General features: G+C 34.3%; 1 protein-coding gene across 1 annotated transcript in view; it reads left to right on the forward strand.

Annotated features, from left to right (window-relative positions):
- The first annotated feature begins 629 nt into the window (after positions 1 to 629).
- SPI1 (Spi-1 proto-oncogene) overlaps positions 630 to 13,748 on the forward strand; it is a 32,248-nt gene continuing 19,129 nt past the window's right edge. The window contains exon 1 of the mRNA XM_034417545.3: positions 630 to 992. Coding sequence (XP_034273436.2) covers positions 948 to 992 — 45 coding nt within the window. The 5' untranslated portion in view covers positions 630 to 947. The remainder of the gene's footprint in view (positions 993 to 13,748) is intronic.

The following is a 13,748-nucleotide window of genomic DNA, read 5'->3' on the forward strand; positions in this document are numbered from 1 at the left end:
AAAAAAATATTAGACTGTGTCTTGGCTAAAGGGCCTGGTGGCTCAGCAGACTGATAGCATTGTGATTAACACCAGCTGTCTGCAATTACTGTAAGTTTGAATCTCACCAGGCTCAAGGTTGACTCAGCCTTCCATCCTTTCTAAGGTAGGTAAATTGAGGACCCAGTTTGTGGCAGCAGTAAGCTGACTTTGTATAAATATACAAAAGTATGAAGGCTATTGCTTAATGCATTGTAAGCCGCCCTGAGTCTCCGGAGAAAGGCGGCATATAAATAACAACAACAACAACAACAACAACAACAACAACAACAACAACAATAATAATAATAATAATAATAATAATAATAATAATAATAATAAATGAAATTGCTAGGATGGAGAAAACCTTCATTAATGGTTCCTCGATAAATTGATGCAGTTGGGCATATCTTAATTATAATAGAATTAAATGTTAAAGATTCTAGTTCCTTTATACCTTGGAATTTTATCTATAGTATCTATTGGTTTGTTCCTGCCGTATTCAAAGTTACGAAATCTGCTGCTCATTTTGTAGCAGGCACCTGCCAATGGTTGATCAGCTTGGCGACACACTTCCTGTTATAAGGCCACAGCTCCTGGAAATGAGATTTATGCAAACTTGGCTGTTCTGATGTCACACTGGGCTGTAACAGTTTGAAGACTATCTATGCTCTACAGAGGCTTGGGGAAATCAGGAACTTACAATACATCTAAAGAAAGACCTCACCTTAGAATTCTTGAGAGAAAGTATAAAAAGTGATTAAGGCCAGAATAATAACAATAATAAAAACCTTAATCACTGCAAAGGGTCTTCAAGGAATCCCAGGAATTTTGTTTCACGTTTTATTTTATTTTTCCTTTTGTTTGATGTCTTTTCAAAAAGCTGGATAACTCAAATTAGAACATTAGTTGACGAAGAAGTTGGCTGAATGTTACAGGCTTGCAAAATGGAAGGCTTTTCCCTCATTTCCCCTGTGAGTATGTGAATTAATTATGGTTTTGCCTCTCTGCCTTTGCCAACGGAATTGATTTGCTGTTGAAGATTGCTGAATGTCTGGTACTCATAATTCTTAAAGGTTTTGTGGTGGTGCCTATTGAATGGGAAGTTAGTATTTCCTCTCTCATACTCTTTATCTCTGTCTGTTTTCACTGATAAGGCACTATTATTATTTTAAGACTTTAGTAAGTTGGTTGAGTTTATTAGGAAATCTGGCTTTGTGGTTGAAATACACATTTATGGATTCATAATACCTGGCTGAAACATGAAGGGTAGCGGATACACATGGCCAGTCTATCTTCCAACTCATTTGTCTCATTTATCTTCCAACTCAGTTGTCTCAGCAATTTAGGATAAAAAAGAAATAATTTCCCTGCCCCTGAATGGAATATTCAGGATAATTTTTTATTTTTTTTTGTTAAAAAATGAAATGTTAGAATACTGTAGCAATAGTCTTCCTTTTCTGAAGGTATCTCATCCCATTTAATAAATCAATTAATATGGCAGCTTTATAGTTTTCAAAGACTGTTCTACATATAAATTTAGTTGAGAAAGATGTATATTTGGTCAAAAGCAAGAGGTAGATTCTACAAATGCTTGATATAGCTGAGAAACAATCAGACAGAATTACATCTGATTGTAATCTATTTGTCCCATTTCTAAAGACAATTTCTTAAGAGCTAGTTCAATCATGGATCATCTTTCATTGTATATACGATCTTTTTTTCAGATTATTCTATAAACTTTGATTTATCTTATGGTTTGATATATAATGGAATGGTTGACCAAAAGCAGCAGAGTAAATGAGTATAGACCATGTATTCAATTTGCATTTTAGTTATAATTGGAAGTGATATTACTTAGGATGTGAGTAAAACAATATAAGCTATTGTTTTAAAAAGTCAGTGTAAATTATCATTCCCTATGTTTAAGGTCTTAAGACATTTACTTCAGAGTAAGTCCCCTTACTTGGGACTTCATTTTTAGTAAGTTAGTAAGTTTACATAGTAACTGATTTTGCTATGCAAATTCTTCCTGCCTATACCTAATATATAATTATCATATGCTGAGCTATGAGTATATTTCATGAATATTAAGACCCCGGAAAACATTGTGCCCATGCATAATTCTTCATGTTGTCTATATTTTTGTCTGAATGGTCTTGTCTTTTTGAATATTTTTGTATGTAGTTCTAGTACTGAAACTATATTCATGAGGCTTTTCTTACAACTTAAATAGTGTATATGTGTGTGTTTTGTAAATATGGCATGATAGCATGGAATTTAGCAAAAAAGATTTTTATTATCTTTTACAAATATGAAATATTTAAGGGCTTTTTTGTATATCATCTTTTAAAACAGATAACAACATCAGTCTTTGACACATTCTCAGATGTCTTAGCAAATAGGAAGATTATACACTAAATCAATTAGTCTAGTATTGTAATTTATTTCTATCCAAACTCCTTATATTAATTAAATTCAAGTCCTTCCTGTACCAAAATGTGGATTGATGTTACCATGCTCACATTAACCACCATTCCAATATATAAGGTTGTTACATATACTGAGAGGCTAGTCCCAAAGAATAGCAATGGCAATATGGGAATTTACCTGCCCGATGAATTTGTCTAATGAACAATCTTATTTCATTCCCAATCTCTATCTACTTGCAGTTTTATACATGATTACATAGTACCGGGATTGCATTCATTTCTATGTCTTTAGGTTTATGCAATTTAGATCTAATCCAATTTTGATCTAATCCAAATTTTTATTTGATTTGGAAAATTGATCTGTTCAAATCAAATCAAATCCAAATGGAACAATATGTATTAGACTTACATGTTTTAAACTATACATGTAGTAAATACACGATATCCGGTCTAGTTAGATCTGAAACCTATGACATCTGAGGTAATATGGAGATAAATGATTATTTCACAATTTCAAAGAAATGTAAACCTTTTTAATTAAATATTATGACTCGATAAATATTAACTGGAAGGTAAATTGCATTGAATTAATTGGGACTTACTTTCTGCTAAATATGCGTAGCTTAGGCTGTGAGGAAGAAGCAGTGGCCAAGATGGAATTTAAGTAGTATCTTTTAAAATGTATCTTTCTTTTTAAACTTTTAAGTAGAAATCTTCAGACTTCTTATAATGTTTACAAGCTCCTCATTACTTCATCCCCCATTATAGAAATGTAGCCAAAAAGAGTTTTTAAAAAACAGAAATTATATTTTCATTAATATAATCAGCCAGATGTTTAGACTGGATTTGGCACTTCTATCCACCTACTGAGTTTTTCCCAAGGATCTGGGATAAGCAGATGTTATTACTTCATAATATTAAAGGTAATCATTACAGAATGTAAGCTGTTCCAAATAAGGCTGCTTTTTGCGATTGACGATCATTACTATTGGTCAGAAAGAGCTCAACAAAAGAAACGGATATATTTACAGTATTCTGGTTGATTGCATAGTCAGCCAGATGTTTAGGCTGGACTGGGTATTTTTATGCACCTATCGAGTTGGTGCTGGGTATTTTTATGCACCTATCAAGTGTTTGATTAGGACCTGTGATAGGCAGATTATTATTATCTGTCCACAACGATGTGATGTGACAGCTGCCAGTTCTTTAGCTGGTGTTGGCCTTCATACACATTGAGGTCTTCCCAGTAACCTAGGATGTATTGGTATAGTACGTATATGTGCACATCCAAGCAGTGTGGTCTTTTGCAATTGGCAGATGGAAATTTTGTCAATGCACAGATTTTCTAAGTGTTCTCCAAGATTTTTTGGTATTGCACCCACCATGCTGATAGCCACTGAGACCACCACAGCTGGTTCATGCCATAATCTTTCAATTTTTATTTTCAGGTCTTGATACTTTATGTTCTCTAATTCTTTATCTTCTGTTCTGCTATCCTGGCACGACCACCTCATTTATCCCCACTTTCTTCTTTTTGACTACCGTTATATCTGGTGTGTATTGAGCCAAGGCTTTATCAGTCTGTATTCAGAAATTCCACAATATTTTAACGTGCTCGTTTTTATTTTTATTTTACTATTTTTCAACTATATGTTCCCAGCAATTTCTGCTTCTTTGTACAATCTGCACTTCCGATGATTTTTTTTTTCCAATTCGGGCCTTGATTGCATTAATTTGAATAGCTTGTTCTTGCTTAGCCTTAAATCTTCAGTTTCTTTTCATAATGTTCCAGTTGTAAGCTATTGCAAGGTTTTATTTTTATCCACTTTCCCCTCAATTTTTTGTAGAAGTTGACCATGTAATGTTTTTCCTTACCAGCATTCTGTTCGTGTTTTTATTATATTATTTCAATATTCTTTTTTTGTAGTTTCCTGTACATTTAATAAGCTTCAGTGTTTAACTTTCAACAATGCTTGTTCTTGGCTGTCTTTTACATAATCAACCAATGCATGCTTTTCTTCTTCTATCATTTTTGTTAATAATTATTATTATTATTATGTTATTCCATTCACCCACTCACACTTGTTGCTATTTGTGAATGGCTGCTCTCAATGATATTCAGCACACTCAAGCACATGCCAGTCAACACTTTATGTTTATATGACAAGTAGAAATGACAATCCATGTAATTCTAAAATGTAATGCTAAAAATTGTTCATAGCTTGATACTGGAAATGTAATATTCTATGGATAACAAGTCTTTATGCAGCGAAAGCCTAGAACATCATTGCTGAGAAGACATACACTTATTATAAAAATGCAAATATAATAGTGTTCAAGGATGGCTGCTTCTGTACTAACCAAGATGACCAGAAACTCATGTTTCCATCCTTTACATTTTAAAAACAGCATAAAGAAGAAAGGGAGGAAGCCCCTCTGTTTTGGCATATTCTTTCTGAAGTAGAAAGTTATTACCGAAAGGGAAAAATTGTGGCTTCTCAGTTTACAAAAAAAAAAAAATGCTTAAACTACAGAAGGGTTTATAGAATTATGAATGGTGTAATGCTAATAGACAGCTGTAGTTCACTCTCATAACACCACATCTTAGGTTACCCAATGAATCTGATTAGCAATAATATGTTCTTATTTTTTTATTGACATTTGTAACTCAATTGGTTTTAAAATTAAGAGTTTGGAAGTTAGTCGCTTTGAAATATTATGAGAAATATAATTCTGTTGGATCTTTAGTTTTAGAATAATGTTAAACAGACATACCTGTTTAAGACTAACTGGAATGAGTTTACTAATTTTGCAAATTGAATATAAATGTATTTAGCCCAGATTAGGAGATTCACATAGGCTAATTTTATCAAATTTCATTATTTTATAAAATATCCCAACTGTCTAAACTAAGATACATTGAAAAATTGCTTTATCATACATTGTATGATACTGTTGGTAGGTTATATAGTCTTCTTTATAAAAACAAGATCTTCCTCACTGATGTATGTATGTACGTATTTTGTACCAGTATGTATGTATGTATGTATGTATGTATGTATTTATAGAACATATGGTACCTATATATACCATGTTCCTGAGCAGCTCATTGCAACTGATAAAAACATACATTGTATCCTTCCCATCAAGATGCCAAAACCACCCATTCTGTTGACCCTGACTCAACCCCTTCCTAGCCTAATGGTTCAAGAAAGAACTAGGCATTCATGGTCTTCTGGAAGATTAAAAGCCAAAGTCTTAGGTGTGAAGCTATTTCAAAGGGTTTGGGACAAGCCATGCCTCCAAGTTCCCATTAGGTCCCGCTTATTGTCACTTTGAAAGATAGTCATGATTGAGATATATTAGCATAAAGAACAATGTCCTGTAGTGGTCTCCATAGACTCTGTGCTACATTAGTGTTGCCATGTTTCATAATCTGATATTTCATAACAGAAATCTTGTCTAATGATAAGTATAATTTTTAAGAGCACAGCTTGATTACAAGAAATAACTCTGACAGGTTTTGTATAAGTACAAAATGAAAGTAGGTTTGTTAAATTATCATCATCATCATCATTTTCATGGTCAACATTATTATCCTAATAGTTTATACAGAATGGCTACCCTGAAGCCCTAAGACAACTTGTTGTCTTCAACTTTTATCTGCCACTTCTGATCATAATTGCCTAAAATTAGAACCATGTTTCATGTGACTTTAAAGTGGGAAATACGTAGGATGATCCATAAAGTAGACTTAACATAGTTTTTTTTTTTAAAGTTAGACAAAAACAGATCTGCTCCAAAATCTGGGAGAGGGGTGGACCAGAAAATTGCTCATCCCATTAGAGCATTTCCTTAAAACATTAAGGGAGTAATTCCTACCCTCTAAAGCATTATCTTCTCTTTAATAACTGTAGAACACAAAGAAATTTAACCAGTATAATTCAGCCTGAAATTGAGATACAGGAACAGACTGTGGTTTGCTTACCCAGTTGTATTTAATAAGCCACAAATGGTTCAGTTTGCACAATTATACCAAAGCCATTTTTATGCAACATAGAGGTAAGAAACTCTTGGTGGATCAGACAATGGTCTCTTGGAAATAGGGTGAGATCTACCATGTTCAGGCATATTTTGTACATATTTCTCTGCCCACCTATTTTTTTCTTCCAGGACATAAATCTCTTCATTCCCTCAGACTATCTCTGGACTCACCATGTCAAAGCTCGATTATTTAGCACAATATTATATTTTAACATATTTGGGTGTAATATTTAGTTTTCTTGCTTCAAATATAAAAATACTTTGAGATTGCTCTGGCTAAAAGAGTCTGCGCAATAATGCCTAGTGATTACAAACTGAATCTCTGGTGAAGTTTTCTAGATTTTACTCCTGCTGTCTTATTATCTTTAATTGAAACTATTTTTAATTAAGTAGTTGGTTTTCCCATAGATTTGCTAATAGACATACAAGATCTATATGGTTTCATGAGGTCATCTTTTTCGTCAGCAGCACCGTGATTTTAAATTGATTGATTGAATGATAGTAGTTTTGGGCAACGTCTAGAAGATGATGTGCCTATAAAAGGAAAGGAAATGTTTCTAGTGTATCAGTGCTAAATCAGGAGGTTGGGAATCTGCCTTGAAGATGTGAGCTGAACCAAAAAAAACCCTTTTGACATGCTGATAAAATTAAAAAAAAACAGTGATCTAAAATGAAAGAATATTTAAAACTAAAGGTAGACTGCAAATAAAATAAACAAACCTCGTCACTTCAGAATTTGGTGAGATAGATACTGTAGGCTTGTGAAAGGACATTTAACATGATCTTCCAACCCTTTCTTAAAACTATACAGTTATTTTGTAATTCTTTCCAAGGAAATGAGGTTAGGCCTGTCCGTTAAACCAGCCTCAGCTGCACATCACGGGAGTCTAGTTGGTATTTCTGAATCATCTGCTAGAGAACATTTATATTATAATAAAAATGGGATTTATTTCTGAAATAATGTGAACTACATTTATCATATATATATATATATATATTTGTCTTAAATCATCTCTTGTGGTTAATTTCCTATCTTAGCAGTGACTTTGAAAATTGGTTGAACAGCACCCTATAATAAACCCATGGATATATGTAGTAAATGAGAATTTACTACATATAAATCAACATTTAAATATATTTCTGGTGCTAATTTTCATCTATTAAGTAATTCTTGAATATTGGATTAAAAATAGCAGCTTTTCATCACCAGTGTTTGTACCTTTTCATCAGGTACATGATGAAAAGGTTTAATTCAGTTTAATCCATATAAAGGATTAAACAGATATTATAATCATACTGTAATGATGTAGTTTCTGGATTCTACAATTTCCCAGGGTTTGAAAGAGATACCTAACATTAGAACCATCATTTAAAAAGGCACAACAAAGAATGTTCTTCCTGCATCAACTCAGAAAGTTCAGACTGCCCAGGAGCTGTTGATACAGTTCCACAGTTGAATTATTGAGTTTGACGTTTGTTCTTCTATAACTGTCTGGTTTGGTACAGCAATCAAACAAGACAGGTAAGACTTTAAAGGATAGTTAAGACTGCAGAAAAAACCAACTGCAACCAGCCTACCTTCCATTGAGGACCTATATACTACACAGGTCAGAAAGAGGGCTGAGAAAATACCTACAGACCCCTCACATCCTGGATATAAACTGCTTCAACTCCTCCCCTCAGGACGTTGCTATAGGATATTTCATGCCAAAAAAACTAGACACAAAGACAGTTTTTTCTCTCATGCCATCACTCTGCTGAACATTTAATTCCCATAGTACTGTCTTACCTCTAAGGATATTTATCCATGTAGTATGGCTGTATTACTATTACCCTTCTCATCTTTTCTACTTTTTTCCCCTATTGGTAACTTATTATAATACTTTGTTGTTTGTATATACACTGAAAGCTTATGCACTGGAGACAAATTCCTTGTGTGTCCAGTCACATTTGGCCAATAAAGTATAAAGTATTCTATTCTAGTAATTTTCCTAGGGAAGCCTTTCCTAACATAGTCTCATCTAGATATGCTGTAGTTTACTGGCTTTTTCATTTGACTAGGAATTTTGAGAACTCTAATTCCAGTGCATCTGGAGGCACCAAGCAAGAGAAGCAGGATTTAATACATCCAACCTGTAGGTACTAGAACTAATTCTTTAGAGGCAGGATTTGATAAAAGATTGATACAAGACTGAGTTTTGCATCATAGTTCAGAGATAGGTAAAGTGAAACCCAAAAACTTTTCCTACTACTCTCAGGATCTTTGTTCATGGGATTTTATTTGGCAAATAGTCATGGCAAAACAAAACATCTGTTTTTACCATCGCTGTGTTTCCAGGCTCTGCGTAAGTCTCATTAGAACAGGATTTGTCAGACTTGGCAACTTCCAAATGTGCAGACTAACTAAAAGTGACAGGGATCTGCAACTGGTTGTTTTGTTTGAAATAATGCTCACTTCTCTGAATAAAAGAAAGATAACTTGGAAGGTGAGAAATAACTTCAGGGGCTGGAAGAGATTGTGAGGAAAAACCTAACCAGTTTGCTATTGATTAAATGGATGTGTTATGAATACACAGTCTCTCCACTGCAACAATTTTGTGAAAGTGCCCATAATATACTTTCAGATGTGCTCAGAAAACCAAAATGTAGATCTACTTTCCTTGCTTCATCCGAGATGTCAGCAAGAGAAACAATAAGAAATCCTTTTTAAAAAACCAGAAGGTGGAAAATGTTAAACTTTAAAACAACATATGAACAGCAATGCCTGCCATAGATAATTATTGTTATCAAGGAAGCCTCTTTTATATGAGAAAGGTACATGGACTCCTCACACCAGAATTGCAGGAGCATCAGAACTGAGCAGAATCTGGGGAACAGTTCAGGAAGTTGATGCAACAATTTGAGGCCAAAAACCACACTGACAAACATTTGTTTTGTAATAGAAAAAAGAAAGTAAAATCACAAAGATAACAAAGGAGACCCAGAAACAAAATTGGTATTACAACAGGAGACCTTCTGGATAGAGTATATTCTTCAAACACTATGCACTTTCATACTATGAATGGCAGATGGCACTTCGTTACTTATGGTAAAAACAATCCATGAAGAGATATGGGTCAAGCTAACCTTTCCATTTCAGTTGCATTATTCTTTAAATGCAAACAGGAGCAGTTAAATGGGTCAGATAGTTACTGGATAGGAAGGGAGAACGCAAGCATTTTCTTCCTTACAACTGCCTAATGAAAATCATTCCTCCCAGAAGAAAGCTGCTACAAAGAAGAGGGAGTCAACCTATTTTCCAAAGCACTTGAAGGCAGGACAAGAAGCAATGGATGGAAACTGATCAAGGAGAGAACTAACTTAGAACTAAGGAGAAATTTCCTGACAGTTGGCACAATTAATCACTTGTCTCCAGATCACTTGTTCCAACACCGGAGGTTTTAAAGAAGAGATTGGACAACCATTTGTTTGAAATGGTACAGGGTTTCCTGCTTGAGCAGGGGGTTGGACTAGAAAACCTTCCAACTCTGTTATTCTGCTATTTTGTTAAAGATCTTATTATATTTGTTATGGAAGGAAAATTCCAGTTATTTTAAGTATGTAAGAAAACTTCTGTTGGATCAGACCAATATCCAGTTAATTAAATGTTCTCCAACAGTAGTCAGCTAGGTCTCTGGGAATCTGTGGCAGACATATTGTTGGTTGGCTGGTTGGCTTAATGTAATGCTTCCTGGGAATTATGTCACTTCTTGCCTATCAGGGTATGTATTGGAAATATTCATAAATAGGGATATATTAAAATTGTCTATCAGCCAATTATCTTTCAAGAAGCTCACTGATGAGTTTATTCTAGGATCTTTGCCTCTTGTATAGTACTGAGAACACAGCATATAAAACATGAAATACTTATGTTAGGCCCCGTGCCATATTTTCAAATAAGTACAATAGGCTAACAAATATTTGAAAGTGGTATGAAAATGTTTTAAGTTATAAAAATATGAAAAGTAACAGTAAAATAAAAAAATATACCTGCTAAAATTAAATACATTTAAGATATTATTAGTGCTTTATTGTGTATTAATGTCCTGGGACTTGGTGAAGAATATGAGGTATCTCTTTATCAACCAAACTGTCTTTTTTATTACTACTAGTGCCTACAAAGATCTTTAATGCAGCCTCTTAGGCACTACATTTTGTAAAGACCAAATCTACCTATCTGGCAAAAAAAAAATCATGAGTGGGCAGGGCCTTTGTTGTTGTGGCCCCCATTTTGTGGATCGCTTTACACCCAGAAGTTGCCCTTTGCTTTCTAGTATTTTGTAAAACAGTAAGTTCTGTTTTTTCAATAGGAGTTAAATAATTTGTGACATGCATTTTAGAAGGTGGTTCCCTTTTTATCATTATGGTGCTACTTTTCTTTATTGTATTATTATTACCTTATTTTAAACCAGAATTTACCAACTGGGAACAACTACAAACACTGGAGACAAAGAAACAAATATCCTTATTCTTGTAGTCATTTAATAAATTATAATATTTTAACAATGCAAAGAATAGTATTATTATTTTGCCCAAGATACTTATCGAACTATTTTTGCCCCTTTTTTTCAAATGATATCTTCATATGAGCCATTGTTGAAAGCCAGGGATTTGCTGAATGTGCTAGACAGGCTGACTTGCGACATACTTGACCTCTGAATTAGCTACTTACAATTTCAGAAGTATTATTTCCCAAGAATCCAAATATTTAGAATATGCAATTTCACATTTTCTGCCAATCCAGCAGCAAATGGAACTTCAATACCATTAGCTTGAGCTACTGTTTTGTTTTCTCTGTTTACATGATGTTGTTCAAAGAGAAAACAACTTGCCTCCAGAAGTTCTGAATTCTAAGAAGTTTTTAAGAAGAGATTGGACAACCATTTGTCTGAAACAATATAGGGTTTCCTGCCTGAGCAGGGGTTGGACTTGAAGACTCCAAGGTCCCTTCCAACTCTGTTATTCTATTCTAAAATATACCGGTATGTCTTTCTTCAATATACTTCATGACAGTATATGTCTAGTCTTGACATTAAAAGCCTCTATCTGGATGAGCCCATATAATCCATAACAACTGATCACAAAACCATTAAAAGGAAACAGCAAGCAACTTAAAGACCCCTTTCCAATTTCCATTTCTTTGATTCGTTCAGAAGCAAATGACTTTTTCCTCCAACATAAAATAAACACCAATAATAATAATAATAATAAAAACTAGGCAACACCTTGAAGAAAAGTTGAAGTTGCAATATGTAATATATATGACCAAACAGTCTGGTTCTGAATTTTCTGGAGAACTCTATTTTTATTCTGAGGCCATACTGATTTCCGGGCTATTTTTGAAGTGGTCCAAAAGCTTTCAAGAAATAAATCATTCAGAATAGGAAGGGGATCACAGTGTTGCAGACTACTTTAGGGAAGTTTGTAGAATACTGAGTTGTCATGGTCTGGAAAGAAAATCAACTCTTCCATCTCCAGAATGAGGTATTTTAGACACCTTTTCTATATATTTAGACTGCAATCCATACTATATAATTTGAATGGCACTGATTATTTTCATAGTAAATCCCTATCAACAGTTTATGATGGCTTTCCCTATGTGGAGTATGTATTCATATTGGAGTAGAACTCTTTCATCTGTCAGGCTAATAGTAAGAAGGACTCCAGGTTGGAACGGGCTATTTTGGAATTTGGTCCATATGCTCAGTAAAAATCAGCACATCATAGCATCATGGAAGAACTGAAAGGTATCTTGGAAACAGTAGTGGGTTCTACTTACCTTTGCTACCGGTTTGGAACTGGGAGTGTGTGTGTGTGTGTGTGTGTGTGTGTGCACTTTTTTCACATGCGGCGCTTCTGCGCATGCGCAGAGTGCCTGTGATGACATCCGGGTGGGTGGGTGGAGCCTCCCACCACTACCACTACTGGTAGAAATCCACCACTGCTTGGAAACTATCTAAACCACCCCTATGAGCAGTACAATTCTTTCTTAACAGATGGCAATCAGCTTCTGATCATGTTGTGTCCTATCTTTTGGAACAACTTTGACGAATTCTTCCACATTTTCTTACACAAAAAGCCTTCAGATACTTGGAAGAAATCTATTGTGTTCTTTCAACACTCTCTCCTTCTTCAGGCTAAGCATAGTTGACACCTTCAACTGTTCCTCAGAGGATTTTCCTTTCTGATCACTTATCAGTTTAGTTGCTCTCCAAAATGATAAGGGACCCAAAAATGTATTGGAAATAGTTTCAGTTTCTATGGCATCCATTGATCTTTTAAAGATTAAAAAAAAATGCCTCAATGTTTTCAGATTAAGGGCATTGTTTGGAAGTCAGGTTTCCTCTCTTCCATTTCTTCTGATTCCAGTATAAAATAACCTGAGATCAATGAGGTTGTTTTGACTCTAATTTTGATCTTCCTCTTCCATTTTTCAATTCTTCTAATTTCTGTGATAGCTTTAGTAAATGGGTCAGGGAGAAGATGGATACAAAGTAATTAGCAATAGACCAGTTGGAACTATCTGGTCTAGTCGACATGTTTATTTGTTCATGGCCTATCAATTTCAGAGAAACACTGCTTTGAAAACTTCCTGATCAAAAAAATTGAACTTTATGCAGAATTTAATGCAAGTCCTGGTTCCAATATTGTTTAAACAACAAGGGGCTCATCTCCACCAAAGCACCAACTCAAACTCTTTAGGATTTATTTCTACTCATCAGCAAGCTTTGGTGCATACTTAAGATCATCATCTAAGCAATGTATTTGACAGCAAGTCTACAAAAACATCTGAACTACCAAAAGAGATGCCATTACCTAACACATTATAGTCTCTCAGGTGCTTCATAATGTCTCTTCTTTATATATTTAGGGACAAAAGAAAGATAATATCTGAGTTGTACTGGAGCCCAATTCTGTTTCCAAATTAGATACACTGATTCAGATGTGAAAGTGATCTCAGATAAGATCTTTTGATTTCAATGGGGATATCTTAAGTTGTCTTCATAGGATTGTAGTGATATGGACGAATTAGATATTTTCCCTCCTCTCTATATATTCAATTTGGTCTTTTAAATTACTTTAGGGTGGATTTTGTTTGTTTATATATCTTAAAATGTGACAGTAAGAAAACCCTACTTTGAGCAATAGAAGAGGATTGTTCTATAATATTTCTTTGGCATATATTTCTAAGGATCTGGGGGAAACATAAGCAAA

Source organism: Pantherophis guttatus, chromosome 1 (genome assembly GCF_059756535.1).
Source record: "Pantherophis guttatus breed Tessera chromosome 1, ASM5975653v1, whole genome shotgun sequence".
NCBI lineage: Eukaryota > Metazoa > Chordata > Lepidosauria > Squamata > Colubridae > Pantherophis > Pantherophis guttatus.